The sequence below is a fragment of the Cannabis sativa genome, chromosome 8 (genome assembly GCF_029168945.1).
Source record: "Cannabis sativa cultivar Pink pepper isolate KNU-18-1 chromosome 8, ASM2916894v1, whole genome shotgun sequence".
NCBI classification, from domain to species: domain Eukaryota; kingdom Viridiplantae; phylum Streptophyta; class Magnoliopsida; order Rosales; family Cannabaceae; genus Cannabis; species Cannabis sativa.
Genome location: NC_083608.1, coordinates 44,148,148 through 44,165,999, shown reverse-complemented (window position 1 = coordinate 44,165,999; position 17,852 = coordinate 44,148,148). Strand labels below are relative to the sequence as shown.

General features: G+C 32.9%; 2 protein-coding genes across 2 annotated transcripts; both read left to right on the top strand.

Moving 5' to 3' along the window:
• The first annotated feature begins 7,151 nt into the window (after nucleotides 1-7,151).
• Nucleotides 7,152-10,743, top strand: LOC115698729 (cytochrome P450 85A). The gene is made up of 9 exons (XM_030625875.2): nucleotides 7,152-7,624; nucleotides 8,097-8,418; nucleotides 8,521-8,670; nucleotides 8,755-9,000; nucleotides 9,130-9,216; nucleotides 9,322-9,400; nucleotides 9,878-9,987; nucleotides 10,096-10,220; nucleotides 10,322-10,743. Exons 1-9 carry the CDS (start codon nucleotides 7,437-7,439, stop codon nucleotides 10,407-10,409), a joined length of 1,395 nt encoding a protein of 464 aa, XP_030481735.1. The 5' UTR covers nucleotides 7,152-7,436; the 3' UTR covers nucleotides 10,410-10,743.
• Nucleotides 10,744-15,662: 4,919 nt separating this feature from the next.
• LOC115696517 (uncharacterized) lies at nucleotides 15,663-17,363 on the top strand. The gene is made up of 2 exons (XM_061102289.1): nucleotides 15,663-17,142; nucleotides 17,265-17,363. The coding sequence occupies exon 1, from the start codon at nucleotides 15,978-15,980 to the stop codon at nucleotides 16,872-16,874; it is 897 nt and encodes a 298-aa protein (XP_060958272.1). The 5' UTR covers nucleotides 15,663-15,977; the 3' UTR covers nucleotides 16,875-17,142; nucleotides 17,265-17,363.
• The last annotated feature ends 489 nt before the right edge of the window (nucleotides 17,364-17,852 follow it).

Here is a 17,852-nt window from a genome sequence, read left to right as displayed (position 1 = left end):
AACTTTTTTTTTTAAATTTATGGTTTGGATTTCTAAAGTGGTTGCAGCGCCAGTTGCAATAGAGAATTCTAGGTAGAATTTCATAAAAATGTAAAAAAAAATTATTTTAAAGTGTAAAAATAAAAAACCTCTATATTTTTACTTTTCATTTTTACTACTAAAAGAAAGACAAGTGTTTTTGTGCTACAAACTGAAAAGTTTAATTATTTTTTGCCACGAATTATTAAATATAATAATTAATTATTACCATTATTATTATTATTATTATTATTATTATTATTATTATTATTGTAGAAAGTAAATATTTAATTTAAATTAAAATTTCTAATAAATGCATATTCTTGAAATGAGTTAAGAGAAAGAAAACAAAAGGTGGGTGAAAGAAGAATTAATGGAAGGAGGTCACGCATTTCGATCATATACTAAAAACAGAAAAAGAGGCATTTATAGAGGAATGGTAGTTGTGACCACCCTTGGTAAAATTGTTAGAGATTTACTAATTAATTCTCAGTTCACTTGTCAATTCAATTCTCAGTAGTCTCACCACTAATATTTTACCACAGTTAACGACAAACTAAGGTTCAAAAAAATTTAAAAGTTACCTTACTTTTAGCTTTGTAGGTTTTCAGTTTCTGTAGAGAGAAAGAGAGAATAGGGGTAGGGGTGTTTGGTTTGGTTTGGTTGATTGGTGAAAGAGGAGAAAAGAGAAGAAATTTCATGAGAATGGAAAATAAATAAATAAATAAATAAAGAGAGAGAAAGAGAAAAGAAAAGAGACAAATCAATCAATTGAGTGAATAAAACAGATGCACGTGGACAGACCTACCACACGTGCACTCAATCATCATTCCCTGTTAGGATAAAGACGTCAAGAACTAAACAACAAATAACCACACATCTTCAATCTTTATCGGTCAATTCTGAAAACCTCAACCCCTTTTTACCTTCCGCAAAAAAATAACCTCAACTCCTTCTTCCTAAGTTTTTATTATTTTTTATATTTTTAAAAGGTGAAATTTTAAAATTCATATTTTTAGTTATACTAAAATTTTTTAATTTTTTATTCCAATTTATATTCTTAAAAAATATATACATATTAAATAAATATAAATTATATTTTAAATATTATGACAAAAAATTAAAATAAAAAATTATATAATTTTTTTTTAAAAAAAATAATTATATATATACACGAATTAAAAAAATATAAAAATAAAATCAAAATAAGTATTGAAATTAACATAAAATAATGCGAGGAAAAATATTTAAAAAAAATTTAAAAGTAATTTTTTAAAATTATTTAAATTTATATTTTTTAATAATAAGGTGTATTTATAATTTTATGGGGTGCAAATAGAACTCTTCTTCTTTAGAAAGTTTTATTTACACCTCATAAAATAAATTATAAATATATTTTATTTCATATAAAATATATATTTTTAATTTATATTAATATTTTTTCTACCAATAAATAGTATTTTTCTACATGTAATTAATTTTTTAATTAAAGTAACTCATTTGATAGAGTAATTTTTTTTTTTTCAATTTTTATGTTTTAACTAAATTATTTAGCTATTAGCTATTAGGTAGTCTAATGTAATTAGTAAATTCTCATTCCATCCAAGTTTTTCTTTTTCTTTTTAATGAAAAAGAAAACAATTATTATGTTTTCTGAATTTTGTTGCTAATTGCTTAATTATTTTCTTCTGTTTTTCAAGAGTTTGGGAACTGAGATTGTGAGTCTCAAGAAGGGTCTCATTGAATGTATCACTCTTTTAAGTTATGGCAGAAGGTTATTCCCAAGGTGGTCTTTTTCTATTTATATTTAATTTTATTTTGAACTTTTTGACCATGATTTTGTTTTACCCTTTTGTAGTTTTTTCCCCCAAAATTTTAAAATATATTATTAGGAAAGTACATTTTGTTTTACTAATTACACTATCCAATATCGTAAAACATGTTATAAATGTGAAACATTGAATCCCGATTTGAGAGGAGTATTAATTTTGCTAATGCATTTTCTTAGATGATAATTTTCTTTTAGATAAATATGCTGAAAATATTTATATCATGACATTGGATTATATATATGTACTATGCAATGCAATAATAATCAAAGGAAAAAACATAATATTATTAAAATAATATATTGTATATTATAATTATAGAAATACTGTACTGTCCTAGTCTCTCCTAAGAAATTCAAAACCAACCCTTTGTTTTTTACACATATTATAAGACAAGACAAAGATTAAAGAATATAAAACAATAATACATGAAAACCCGTCAAGGTTCTCCCTAACCGTTATCTTAGATTAAAATTTTGTCAAGGTAAATTAGTACTATCCTTTCATATAGATGATAGATGACATATCATATATTTTGTCATTCCACCAAAAAAGAAATATGTATATATTTTGTCAATTAATAAAAAAAAATTGACACATCATATATATATTTTTATCATTAAAAAAAGGACACATCATATATTTCCACGAGAGTTTCATTAATATTTATCATCTGAAAAAGCGAAAAAAAAAAGTATAAATATGTGCATGAATGAAAAATGAAAAAAAAAATATAAATATTTGCCAAAATGAATGGTAGTGCATATCTTGGTGTAGTGGATGGAAGATCAATAATTTAGAGGAAATAATGTTTAGGACACCCATTTCTGGCAGGAAAAAAAGTAGAAAAGAACAAAATAGAGGCCCTCGTGCAACTGGAGGGCTTCAATGTACATCACAACTTTATTATTATTATTATTATTTTTCATTAAAATTATTAATATTATTTCAATATTATTATTTTTTTCCATTATTGTATTATAAATATTAGTGAAGTAAATTAATAAAGCTATAGCAGAGGGCATGAGCTGCATGTGTGCGTGTGGGTAGACATTCCTTCTCTCTTTTTGGTCCCACTTTAAGGCAAAATGGCCCCCACTCTCTCTCTCCGCGCACTTATTATTTATTATGATGTAAATAAGAGTTTACCTTAGATAATTATTTTGTTATATTATATATATGTAGATACATCATTTTCCATTGATTTTTGTTTTCTCAATCTAATTTTTGAGATCGTACAAGTCAAATTATATAGATATGTATATTATATGTACTATATATATGTCAAACTCTAGCGGGAGCTCAAAACAAAGTCAAATGATATCAAACTGTGTCGGCAAAGTCTCTCCCTTAATGTATATACATTTCAATCATTTGAATATATAGCAAAAAAAAAAAAACATTTAAAATTTTAAAGATAAAATCTCTTAATTGTAATTTTATAAAATGGTGCGTTTTCAAAATAATAATTATAACTTTTTTTATTGGTGCCTGCTCTGCCGCCATTTGTCACATACAACAAGCACGTACACATGTCCAAATATATGCAAAGAGATATGTAAGAAAATTCGAAGAAGTTTCGAGCTATACTACATATAATATATAACATTATTGAAGAATATTGTCACATATGGATTAAATGTGAAAGTATTGAGCCATATATAAGAACATGGACTACTTCACTCATTGCCAATTGGTTTTGAGATAAAACCCCATAATTCTCAACAAACATATATATATGTATAGATATAGTGCCGTGTATCATGCAATTTATAATTAATATGATGAGTGCCCTCACAAAAGTTCATATATATATATTTGATAAATTTTGTAAACTTAGGAAAGTTGAACAACCCAACTCTTTTTTTGGGTTTGAGGATTTCATCCTATTAACATTAATTATTGTCTTCTTTTACTTCAATATACGTAGGTAACAGCTCATTGATGGATTACACTTATTTTTTAGCTTCACTCTATAGGCTTACATTAATTGCTAAAGAGACTTTGAATACGACTCCTATATATAATAAAGTAAGATGATGATCATGTGCATGCATGAATTTTCAACCGTCAGATCGAGCGAATCTCTGACGTGGCAACAAACCAATTTAATTAATCAGGGGTAACTAAGAACGACTCATAGGTATGAACGAAGTGGCTTTGTCGTGTCAATTAAAAAGGAAATATTGCACGGTTTCATTAGGGTTTGGGGGGCTCAAAATTTGAAGCAAACAGTTTCAAACATATTAAAAGGACACATCTACCTTTTTCCATATATATTCTTTTGCCCTATCTGGCTTATATATAGGTACGTTTATTACATCTCTCTTGGCTATATCTATAACCTTGCTTGAACAATAATTATCTATCATCTATATATGTATATTTGATCTTAATATGATTTAGGAAAAGATGTTATAACCAATTCATGATAATAATTTATTTATTTATTTTTATATTTTTGTGTACATGTGACGTGTACCTTCTGTGTCAAATCCTTTTCCAAGGATCACCCCATGGATCCACGCTTCTGTACAAGTTGCTATCCAATCCATCTTTTGTAGCACTCGAAGACAAAGCCATCAATTTCCACAGCAAAGTCAAAAAAACAAGCAAAACGAGAGAGATATATAGTAGTCTATATATATATAAGAAACATATGTAGAAGCGGATGAGATGAGATATAGAGAAATTACAAAGGCCAATGTACCAATTAATTATTTACAAATAATATAATCAATCATATAAGATTGCATGATTAATTAGACCCACTGCCTGCACCATCATCATAATGTACGCTACTACTGTACGGAGCCGCCCATGCAAGCCTCTTACTTAGATGAATGGTGTAGTATGTACGCCATGACGATAAACCCTAGTTTGCCACACACTTTTCTTTATTTTATTTTATTTTATTTTATTTTTAGGGAGAAAGAGACAGAGAGAGAGTTTGCCACAACACTATGCTCTATTGATTGAGCCCCGGCCTTTTTTGTACTATATATTCACAATTTTATTTAATAATATACAATATATATATATTGTGTATATATAGCTACTTATACTAGTGGGACACATTAATGTTCCAAACATTGATATTTAAAATGAAAGACTCATGAAACCTATACATATTATGATCCATCTACACTATTGCGATTTATATGTGCATATATATACACACACAAAACTATAGTATTATTATTTTATAATCTTATCTATAAATATGACATATACATATTTTACCTAGCTTATTTACTTTTTTGCTTTTCACTCTTTTGTGTAAGACTTTTACCTAAGCCATGAAAAGAGATTACAAAAGGGGATATTGTTCCTTATATTTAGAGCACACTACAGAGATATGTACTTCCCCTTCCCACTCTTATGTCATAATTTTATTATGTGCTTTAATGGCAAAAAAAGACAATCTTTTATACACACAAACCAATGCACTTTTTTTTTTCTTTTTTGTTTTTCTTATAATTTTCAATTTGACCCTCAAAAGAATATTAATGACAAGCATGAGCTAGCTATATAACATTTATAAGTTCTTATTATTAAACAACGTGCGTAACATTTTAATGATCATGTCAAGAATATATAGATGCCTCATATATTAATCTATATTAATTCCTATGCAGAACAATTAGTTAACAATCGATGTATATAGTTGGGGTTTTGTATGTGCAATGAATATCATTTCAAAAAAAATCCAAGTGTGGGTCCAAAAAAGCTTCAAGTACTAAAAAAATGATCATACAAGGGCTATATATATGCATATTCTATTCCATGCAATAATAAAATGTATTTATATATATATTACATATTAATTAATTTGGGATTAATAAATATTCTTTTCATTGCTACTTGATCAGGGGAATCCGCAATGATTTCAGGACAAAGTAAATTATGGTAATATACATATATATAAAGTCGGTTGGACTATAATTGTAGAAGTATGGGGCTGCAAAAGTTTCTCAACCATTTATATAAAAAAAGGGTTATTTTTATTATTTTCATTAGCATATACTTTTGTTGTTTTTTGAATTTTATTACAGTACTAAAGCAAAAAGGAAGAAAGAAAGAAAATTCAAAAAAATCTTATTACATGAAAAAAGAAAAAAAAATCCAACAAATCTTCTAATGATTTTGAGTATATTGATGTGATTAGCTGAAAGGTAAGTATTTATCTTATTAGGCCTGAAAATTAATAAAGTTTTTCACTTTAGTTAATTAAATACATCTATTAAGAATAAAAAAAAAGAAAGCAATAATTTGAAGAGTCAATAAGGTTTATCTCATTCTCACATATGCCTCCAAAAAATTTCCTGTATTTGAAATGTAGTGATTGAAATATTATCATATATATACGTAATACGTGGGCTTAGTTAGCTGTTTTGGCCTTCATTTCATGTTTTTCCTATTAATAAAATATGTTTTTCTTTTATCAATTTTTATTTACCGTATCATAAGGAGTCCAAAAAAGTCAATGACAGAGTGTTGATGGTCTTCAAGGAATTACTGTCCACAGCTTCAAACTACTCTCTCCAAAGGGTAGTCCAAATTCCAAACTTGCAGTTAGAATGGAACCAAATAGGAAAAAATAAAATTGAAAAAAAAAAAAGTAAAATAAAACTATTTTCTGTTCACGTTGCAAAAGGACTGTCTCTTAGTGAAAATATATTTTTGTAAATTCTATTTGTAGATCTTATTGATAAACATGTGAAAGACTCTGTTTTAGAGTCACTATTCTATTAGGTCCAATGGGGTGGTAGGCATGTGCATTTGTGTTTTTCTTTTTCATTTTTTTTTCCTTTTTAACTTTGAATTTATATACCTTGAGTTTAGCCACCTATATAGTTTCTTTTCCATACATAATAATACCTTAATCATTTCATTCCAAATAACAATGCACCCCTATGGCCCAAAAACCTAATATAAATTTAAAAAGAAATAAAACAAAATCATAGCAGTATATTGTTCATATCACTCATTCCCATGTTACTATCAACGTCCTTCCAACTAAACTTCTCTGTCTCTCTCTTTCTTTCTTTCTCTCTCTTATTCTTATTATAATATAGTGATATAATATAGCTCTTTTATCTGGGTTCTTTTAACAACATGTTTAATTAATTAAATACATAAACTTGCATTAATTGGAAGGTTATTAATTTCGCCGGTAATTCAAATCTTTGTCTAGTCAAGCCTGGAGTCGCGGTTTGGTTAGTTATCTAAAATTAATCAATAAATAAAAAAAAGTAAAAATATATATTTAAAAAAACAGAGATTTTAATTTTTATTTGTATTTATTTTCTGAATAAATTTTGAAAGAGAGGTGCTTTTACTACTTGAGAGTCTTAATAGATTGGGGTCCCTCCTCCTTTTGTAGGGTGCATGGTTTGGCCTATGTGCCTTTCTCTCTCTTCTTCATACGGTGGTTCAGAGACATCCTCTATAAATATGCACAATCTTTTGGCCTAAGTTCAAAACTAGAGCATGCCCATAAACATTTTTACAGCTCTCTAGAGGGAGTAGAAGGGTTAGAACTTCTAGAGAGTTTTGTCATCATCATCATCATCAACAACAACAACAATGGCGTTCTTCATAGTTGTCCTTAGTCTGATCTTTGTGCTCTGTTTTTGCTCTGCTTTGTTAAGGTGGAATGAAGTTAGGTACAGGAAGAAAGGTCTTCCTCCTGGCACAATGGGCTGGCCTGTCTTTGGAGAGACCACTGAGTTTCTTAAACAAGGTCCAAACTTCATGAAAAACCAAAGAGCAAGGTGATTATTTTCATAATTTTTTATTTTTCTTTTATATGACTATCTGGTATTGCTCTGTTTTTTTTTTTTTCTTTAAATTATTATTTCTTTAAAAAGGGGTTGTAAGCTTTTGCTGTTTTAATGGTCTCTAGTCTAGTTTTTGGTTTAAGGTCTGATAACTGATTATACTAATCAACTGCTGTTTATGGTTTAAACTGTTTAACTAAACCTGCAAATCTCATTTCAGTGGTTAGAAAGTTCCTTCTTAAGCCAATAAGAGTTGTCTTCTTTTTTTTTTTTTTTTTTATTTATTTCAATTTTTTATTTTCTGTCATTATTTCTAGCTTTTTGGTGCGAAAAGGAGAAGAGAAAGGAGTAGTCATGATTAGGGGAAGGGTTACCCATGATAACCCCCTAAAAGAGATAACTATATTGCATCAATCACCAGCAAAGATTTCTCATCTGATTCATCACTTTCTTTGGTTTGTAACAGGTACGGTAGTGTTTTCAAATCCCACATACTTGGGTGTCCTACCATTGTTTCCATGGATCCAGAGCTCAACAGATACATCCTCATGAATGAAGCCAAAGGCCTCGTTCCTGGGTACCCTCAGTCAATGCTTGATATCTTGGGAAAATGCAACATTGCAGCCGTTCATGGCTCCACCCACAAGTACATGAGAGGTGCCTTACTTGCTCTCATTAGCCCCACCATGATCAGGCACCAGCTTTTGCCTAAAATCGACCATTTTATGAGAACCCATCTCACTGATTGGAATGACAAAGTCATCAACATTCAAGAAAAGACTAAAGAGGTTTCTTTTTTTCTTCTTCTTTTTTCTTTCCATCTTTTCCAGTAATCAAATTATCTCCATTAAAAATCAAGTCTTTACTCACTCTTCTCTTATTTAATCCAGATGGCACTTCTCTCCTCGCTTAAGCAGTTAGCAGGAATTGAATCTGGATCAATGTCTCAAGCATTCAAGCCTGAATTTTTTAAGCTGGTTTTGGGGACTTTGTCATTGCCTATTGATCTTCCTGGTACAAATTATCGTCGTGGATTTCAGGTTTGTTTTCTTTTCGTTTTTCCCTTGGCAAGTCTTAATTTTTTTAAGGTATGTTTTTACTGATTAAAATGTTCTATTATGCAGGCAAGGAAAAATATTGTGAGCATGTTAAGGCAGCTCATAGAGGAGAGAAGAACTTCACAAGAAGTCCATCAAGACATGCTTGCTGGTCTAATGAGAACTGAAGAAAACAGATATAAACTCTCTGATGATGAAATCATTGATCAAATAATCACAATTTTATATTCTGGTTATGAAACTGTCTCCACCACTTCCATGATGGCTGTAAAGTATCTCCATGATCACCCTAAAGTTCTTGAAGAACTCAGAGTAAGTTTAAATAATGGACTAAGTCATGAGTAAAGTTTAATAATAATATATATATTTTGAAAAAAAAAAAAGCATTAATGTTTTATTGCTCATCATTGTTGTTCTAATTTGTTTTGTTACAATCTGCAGAAAGAACACTTGGCAATTAGAGAAAAGAAAAAACCAGAGGACCCCATTGACTTAAATGATCTCAAATCAATGAGGTTTACTCGTGCGGTAAGAGATTTCAATGCCTTTTTAAAGATGCTCTATCTGGGTTTATTCAGACACTTAAGAATTTAAAGCATTAACATCTTTTTGCTTTAATTTTTTTAATTGCAGGTGATTTTTGAAACCTCGAGATTAGCTACGATTGTAAATGGTGTTCTTAGAAAAACCACTAAAGACATGGAACTAAATGGTGAGTTTGGAAGATTTCAAGCCTAGATTCATAGGTCATAGCCATATATTTAATGCTTCCTTACATTTTTTTTTTGGTGGGCTCAAGGAACTGTTCTGCTGATGACATTTATTTACTTTTTTGACCATTTTTTTTTTAATAAGTAAAACCGTTCACAGTCACAGACAACCTATATATATAATCATCTACGTAGAATTATCCCATGATCTAGCTAGAGAGACCATTCGGTTAAAGAATAATTTTTGACAAAAGGGAATGTCCCTTTTTCCCTTAACACGAGGAGAAAGACTCTACAGTGTGATTTACTGTACATGGAAGACTTTCTTTCAATGGCTCTGATTTATTGATTAGATAGTGTGGGCCATAGCTAGCTATATACACATTAAAGTTCATCACCAAAAAAAAACTTACCATAAGTCATTTCATTGTTATCTATTCATACCCGTAAATTAATTTTTTTTGATTTAACTTTTTCAGGTTTTTTGGTTCCAAAAGGCTGGAGAATATATGTATATACAAGGGAAGTCAACTACGACCAGTTTTTATATCCAGACCCTTTAATTTTCAATCCATGGAGATGGCTAGAGGTGACACATTTCTTTCTGTTTTTTCTCTTCTTAGTTCTTATAATCAATTTGTTTCGTTTATTTACGTACTTAAGTTACTAATAAATATTAAAAATAACTAAAATGCAGGACAAGAGGTTGGAGTCTCAAAATTACTTCTTTATATTTGGAGGAGGCACTAGACAGTGTCCTGGAAAAGAGCTTGGAATAGCTGAAATCTCCACATTCCTACACTACTTTGTAACTAGATACAGGTCAGTAATGATTTTTCACTTCCCAACACTTTATTGATTTAATAAGGCCTTTTTGTTAATTACCTTTGTAATTTTAACATATTTTGTAATTTTATTCTCAGGTGGGAAGAAGTTGGAGGAGATAAACTAATGAAATTTCCAAGAGTAGAGGCACCCAATGGACTACACATTAGAGTCTCATCATACTAACTATTAACAACAATATTTATGTACAGAGAAAAAAAAAAGTATAGAGTATTATTCAAAGGAGGGAGATTTGGTGTAGAATAAGCCGGGTCCTAATTAACAAGTTAAGTTAGTGGAAATTGAAGGAGTTTTGAGCATTTTTCTTTTGTCGGCCAAGTTTGCTGTAAATTATATTCAAGAGCAAAAAAAAAAGGCAGAATCAATCTTTTTCTTTTGTTGTTCACTTTTATACACAGTTTGGTGAACTTGACTTGACCAAAATGGTACATCTTTGTCAACTTTTATGTAACCTTGAATTTTATATGAAGTTCAAGAATACATTGCAAATTTGGACTGAGATTAGTGTTTTTTTTTAATAACAAGTCAAAAGAGAGAAATGTCTAATGAATATTCATGATCAACCACGAGCAAAACACATCATTATCATTATAACAACAATAATAATGATAATAATAATGAAGACAGAATGAGCAGCAAATTGTATAGAGTGTGTAATAGTTTTACTTTTTCTACTAATAATTTGATGTTTTTTGGATCTTATATGGAAGGTAGAGCCCACCTTATAATAATAAACACGACACGAGTGAAATTTACATTTTCGATTATATTTTAGGTAGAAATATACATCGAAATTTACAAACGAATCTTCGGTATATTGACAGCCGATCAAAATGTGGTATTACTTTAAAAAATAAAAAAAAAAAAAATAAATAAAAATTGTCATTTTAGACTAATTAAATTTTTGATGGAAGTCCTTAATAAAACATACACCCTGAGAATGTTTAACTTTATAACTTAAAAGTTATTTTTAATTTTTAAAAACATAAAACAGCTTTTAAAAATTAATAGAGCGTTGATTAATTTTTTTAAAAATAGTTTTCTGAAAACTGAATTTTAAAAAATTAAAAAATAAAAAACATTAAAATACTATTTTCTATTTGCAAAACAATTTACATTTTTTCTGTCAAACACATTCTTTTTATATTTTTCGCTCACATACTTGGATTTGGATCTTGGACCTGGACCCCAACTTGGACCCTGGACTCTGGACTCCAGACCCAGACTCAAACCTCGACACGGACCGTGGACCCCAGACCTAGACCCATACACAAACATGGACTTAGACCCGAACCCAGATCCCAGCCCTGACGTGGATCAAAACCCAGACCCCAAACCCCGAACCTCGGACCTTGGGCTTCGAACCCCACCCCGGACCCGAACCCGAACCCGAACTCGAACCCCAACCTTGAACCCCAGACCTGGACCCTAAATCCCAACATAGATGGAACATGTGATGAGAAATTTATTAGAGCAGTGTTTAACTAAGATGATGTTAAGTTGGTACTAAAAATTGCTAGCTTCGGGTTGGAATTTGAGGATAAACTTATGTGGCACGACACCAAAAATTGGGAATACACAGTGAAGAGGGGCTATTGTATGGCTATTTCCCTCAATAAAGACCCAGCACAGTCAGATGACAAAGAGAGAGTGCAATGGTGGAGGCAGTTGTGGAGGTTGAAAATTTCACCGAAGTGTTGGGACAGATTCTACTTTTAATAGATGTGTAATGGGAAAATCAGAGAATATGTTTCACGCCATATGGGGATGCAAGGCAAATAAAGAGGTGTGAAAATTAAGTGAGTGGAAGACAATATTAAATATACATGGTAAGGAAGATGTATGAGCCTTTTTAATCAAATTAGACAAGGTATGAGATCAGTCTACCTTTAAACATCTTCTAATTATCTCTTGGCATATGCGGCATGTACGAAATAGTGTTGTTCATGGTGGAAGTAAGCCAAGGAACATGGGTGTATTGAATTGGTGTGCACAGTTTTGGCTGATTATAGAGGGTCCAATAGACAACCAAATTCTGGTTTATCGAGAGAGGTCATTGTTTGGTCACCTCTCCATCAACCAGCTCCTTTGACAAATTAAGTATCTACATAGAAGAACAAATATAATTAATGGCTCCAGAATTAATAATCCATAAATATTTATCATGTTCCACTAAGTTAGCTTTAAGAACAAACTTTCATAAGATCGGAGAGATACTTGTTACAATTTCTCTTCCAGTGTCCCATTATGCCACAGTGGAAAAACTTGCCTTTCGCCTTCTTATCCTTGGACTTAGGACTGGCCTTGTTGTTCTTGGCTTTAAGGGCCTTCTTTCTTCTTGGTTTGGGCTTGCCACTACTTTTGTCCTTATTGTCCCATTTCTTTTTCTTATCAAAAGAAGAAGGAGGGCTAGATTTTGTTCAAACAATATTTGATTTACCTTTCTTGCATTTGTCCTTGTTAAGGTTCTCAAAGACGGTCAACTCGTTCAACAATTGAGTCATGTTGAACTTTAGCTTGTTCATCACATAGTTAGTAGTGAAAGCTTTGAAGCAAGGAGATAGCGAATCAAGGATCACACTCACTTTGAATCTTTTCGTCAATGATAGCCACATGTATCTCTTCCTCATGCATTAGCTCAATTATATGCAATACATGAGTCCTTACAAGGACGCCTTTCTTTATCTTACGATTCATGTAGCTACGAGTAGCATCATGTCTTGTTTGATTAGATTGTTGCCTAAACATAGCTTGTAGAGAATTTATTATTTGAGATGCATTCTCTATTTGTCAATGCATTTTACGTAGAACATTGTCCATGCTAACAAGCATGAAGCATTTGGCCTTATTTTTGGATTGAATCCAAAAGTCATATTTGTCCCCGAATATTTTTTGAGACATTGGCAACGGTCTCCTAGGACACTCCTTAGTTAGGACAAATTTATAGTTAATTTTCACAAACCAGCATCAATTCATATTAGATTTCTATTTCATGAAATTTTCACCTTAGTATAATTAGCCATAATACCAACATAATTCCAACACTCTAGTCGTATTGATATTGGTATAACATTAATCCATATTCCATACTACCTAGCATACTAGATATCAGTATCCTGGTGCAACTCTATGTGCAAACATATTTATATCTCTAATATGCTAGCTATATGGCAGTATCATACTGTCTTACACCCTCTAATATCACTAGATATCAGTGTCTAAATGAACTCTATGTACATTCATACTTGTATCTCTAATATACTAGATAATTGGTTGTATAAAAAATGTATATCTAAACATGTGCATCTGAATACTTTTGTTACCTAGTATTCATAATCATGTGTGTTGAGAAACATGAGTAGAAATCTACTCGATGATCGGAGACCCTAAGTCACGTGCTAGTAAGTGCCTTGCTAAAATACTTTCTCAGACTAAAATTCATAATTAAAGTTTTCTTGTCGGTAAATAAGGTGACAATGCCCTAAATATTCAATTAACACAAAAATTGAGGTACTCCCCAAAATCCTCAACTAGGCAATCAAATTTACAATTGGGTGCCCAAATATTTGGGCATTGCCAGCACAAGCAGTCGCCCGGTGCTACCAATCGGGCGCCGATTTTGCCCAATTTCTGTAATTCAAAAATTTTCGAGTTCTAACCCTCTTTAACCTGATCAAATCATTTTATTGATCAATTTATAACTTTAACAATATATTAATGAGTTCTAAGTATATCTATGAACTTAAAAGACTATTATTCATTATTTTAAAATTTACCATAAATGACCTTAGACTATAAAGCTTTGAATACTTCATGAACTTTAGTTCCAACAAATTTAATCTTCTTAATTAGCTATTTCCTTACTCAAACACTAAGGAAAAATAAGTATTGCACTTCTAAAATATTAATGAAACCTAACTTTACTTCATTAAAAATTAAAAATCAAAGGAGAGTAAGACATCCCTTGAACTTTAACAATCTCTTCAAAAGAATAATTCCCAACTTATCATCAATTCTCACAAGAAGTTTGTAAGAAAAGGAGAGAAAGGTTTGGCTTTTCCTTTGTGGGTGGCACTACAAAATTTTTTACTTTTAGTCACAACAAAATTTGTGATTAAAAGTGAAAAAATTGTGACTAATTATAAATCATGATTCTTATGTTGTGACTAAAAAGTCTGTGGCTAAAAGTATTAGTCACAAAAATAATAATTTGTTGTGACTAAATGTATTTTTAGTCACAATACTTGTTTTAACTAAAACTAAATTAGTGACAACTTGTAACTAAATACTACGTTTTAGTCACAAGTAACATTTTTTTTGTGCTTAAAAGTCACATTTAGTTACAAAAAATTTATGTTGTGACTAAAAATTTGTCACTAAAAGTAGCAGTTTTTTGTATTGTGACTTCAGGGATGAAATGGGTAAAATGTATTAGTTAGACCTTACTCTTGTCATACTCTTCTTTTTTAGTTAAACAAAAAAAATTATTAAAATATGATTTAGGATTTTCACATGATTAAATTTGAGATTATATATGTTTGTTGAAGCGTTTATAAAGGGAAATTTCAATTTTTGCCCTTAATAAAATCCTCAATATCAAAATTTAGACCCTCCACTAATTTGTACAAAACAATTCCACTATTCCTCATTTTTACCCAAAATACCCCTCAAATTTAATTTTCCTATTCACACTCTCTTTCCGTCTTTCCCTCTCTCTCTCTCTCTCTCTCTCTCTCTCTCTCTCTCTCTCTCTCTCTCTCTCTCTCTCTCTCTCTCTCTCTCTCTCTGTCGTTCCATCTCTCTCTCTGTCGTTCCCTATTCCCTCTTCGACATCGACCCAACATCACAGTCCCAACAACACCCCACCACGACCACGACCCACTCCGGCCATCCACCCACGACCCCGACCCAACCACGAACCACCACGGACCAGAACCACCAGTGACCAGTGACCACCACCACGACCCAGTGACCACCACGAACCACCACGAACCACCACGAACCACCACAAAACGTCGCCATCACCACCACCCGTGATCGTCGACACCGAACAGAGGTCATCGCCACCACGAGCAGTACCCGTCGCCACCACCACCCGTGATCATTAAAAGGTAATGTTTATTTTTGAGAAAAAAATACATTTTTCATAGATTTGGATGCCAATTATTGCATGTTGTTGAGATTAGTGGATTTTTTGTAGCTTTTGTGATCTTTAGGTTGTAGATGTAAGTGTTTCAATGAAATCTGTGTATATTACAGGGTTGTCGATGACATGTCGATAGGTTGTCGATAGGATGTCGATAGATTGAGTGTCTGTTTGAATTTTTCTGTAATTTGTATGTCGATAGGATATCGCTTGTATGTCGATAGGATGTCGACTGGTAGTTTAAGTGTATTTCTGCCCTATATTATCGACGACTTGTCGACAGTATGTCGATGGTATGTCGATTAAATTAACTTGTTGATTGTTAGGTTGTATTGTCGACTGAATGTCGACAGTATGTCGACAGTATGTCGATATATTGTGTAATTGTTATTTGATTGAATTGACGACTGAATGTCGACATGATGTCGATATTTTGTCGACATAATAGTATTGTGTCTGCTTTTGATAATGTCGACATAATGTCGACATGTTTTGAAATTTTTGTGTACTTACTGTTTGGTAATGTCGACTGAATATCGACATGATGTCGATGTTATGTCGACCATTTTTTTATTTTTTTGGCAGTTATGTTGATTTGTTTTTTGTTTTTTCAGATGGCTCCCAGACTCATTATTCCAGCACCCGAGCATTTTACTGGCCGCATCACATATAGGGGCACTGGAATTTTTGCAAAAATCAAAGCTCGGTTTGAGGAGTTCAACCTTAATAACACGGCGAAGGAAAGTCGTTTCGGGAACTTCTGGAATGTCGTACCATTGACATTCTCCTCGGTGTTATTTCACCAGCTGATGCTCCACAAAATGAAAGTGGATGCTCAGGAGGAGTTGAGGATGAGGTTTTATGTTGGTCGGAAGGAGGTCCGATTCGGGGTGCTGGAGTTTGCACTCATTACGGGTTTGGACTTCTCCTCGGGGCCAACAGAAGAGGAGAAGGCTGCGCAGGTCGCGCGCTCGGGGTCAGACCGATTGATCAACAGATATTTCAACCGGTCTGATAGTGTGAAGACAGAAGCACTCCAACTTCAGTTCACAAACTGCCAGAACCCGGAAGACTTGTACAAGCTCGGCTTGTGCTTGTTTGTGGAGTCAGTGCTTCTGGGCCGCGAGGCAAACGCGCTGATTACGCCTCACATACTTAGATATGTGGAAGACCTCGAGTTCTTCTTCCGGATTCCTTGGGGGAAGCACTCATTCGCCAGACTCATGCACTCGCTTCAGAAAGACATGTTGAAACAGAAGGCCAACTACGAGAAGAAGCTGAGTTCGGATGTTCAGCACGAGTGCAAATACACAGCATATGGCTTCGCACCTGCAGTACAATATTGGGCGTACGAGGCCATTTTGGAGGTTGGGAAGAGGTATGGCACGAACCACGGGATTCGGTTCCTCAGGATGCTTAGCTGGACGAGCAAAGGCGATATTGGGAAGAAAGACGTCAGCGCATTATTTTCTAGACGGGTATGATTTTCACTTATGTTCAGAATAATAATTTAACATAAATGCTTGTAATAAATGCTAAATGGTTTTATTTTGATATTTTTTGAACCATAAACAGAATCTTGAAGTGGTGAAGGGGCTACTTCCACGGACAGAGGAGGAGGCATTCGTGAGGACCATATCTTACGATGGTGTGGAGAACCTGGTTGATGATGTTGTGGATGACACAGAGGCTGAGGCAGGTAGTCAGGTACCAGAGACTCAGGTCCCAGACACTCAGGAAACAGACACTCAGGTACCAATTTTTAGAACTTTTTTTTTTATGTCTTTATTTTTTATTGTTTTTGTTTTGTGATATTTGTTACATTGTGGAATTATCGTATGCTTACCGTATTTTTTTTATATATATTTTTTCAGGCCACTGGTTCAGAACCTCAGCCCAGTGCACCATCTTCATCAGGCGTTCGGGGTGCCGAGTACACTGATTTAGTGGCTCGGTTGGATAGGATCGAGGCTGACACTCGTGTCCGTATGCCGCTCATGTCGAGCCGAAGAAGGCATACGAGACCGGCCATGTAGCTGAAGGGTGGTCAGAACGTAATTATGGAGCAGCTCAGACACATATTGGCCATGTTGAATCGTCCGCCAACGACAGCTTCAGCACCGGAGGCCCCAGCAGATCCATCTACCCCACCACCAGCTGCTTCACCCCCAGTAGAAGAGGATGAGGTATTCCCCGACGATTACGATCCTTATGAGGGAGCTCCAGCGACTCCGATCGAGGCACAACCTCTTATCCATGTACATGACACCGAGTCGCAGGGTGAGATTCTGTCCATAAAGGCACAACCTGCAGTGGTTAAGAGTCGGAAGAGGAAGAGAAAGCCTCCTGTATGGTTCGGTGACTATACGGAGATGAAGAGGAGACATAGGCCATCTTCGACTTTTGATCCCCTGGAGCCACCGGATGAGAAATTGTTAACCACTTTCCGAAAGTGGTGTGTT

Coding starts and splice junctions, on each gene's coding strand:
- LOC115696517 (XM_061102289.1), top strand. CDS start 15,978: ATGTTGATTTGTTTTTTGTTTTTTCAGATGGCTCCCAGACTCATTATT.
- LOC115698729 (XM_030625875.2), top strand. CDS start 7,437: ATGGCGTTCTTCATAGTTGTCCTTAGTCTGATCTTTGTGCTCTGTTTT. Junction 9,001..9,129: donor AAGTTCTTGAAGAACTCAGA/GTAAGTTTAAAT, acceptor TACAATCTGCAG/AAAGAACACTTGGCAATTAG. Junction 9,988..10,095: donor ATCCATGGAGATGGCTAGAG/GTGACACATTTC, acceptor ACTAAAATGCAG/GACAAGAGGTTGGAGTCTCA.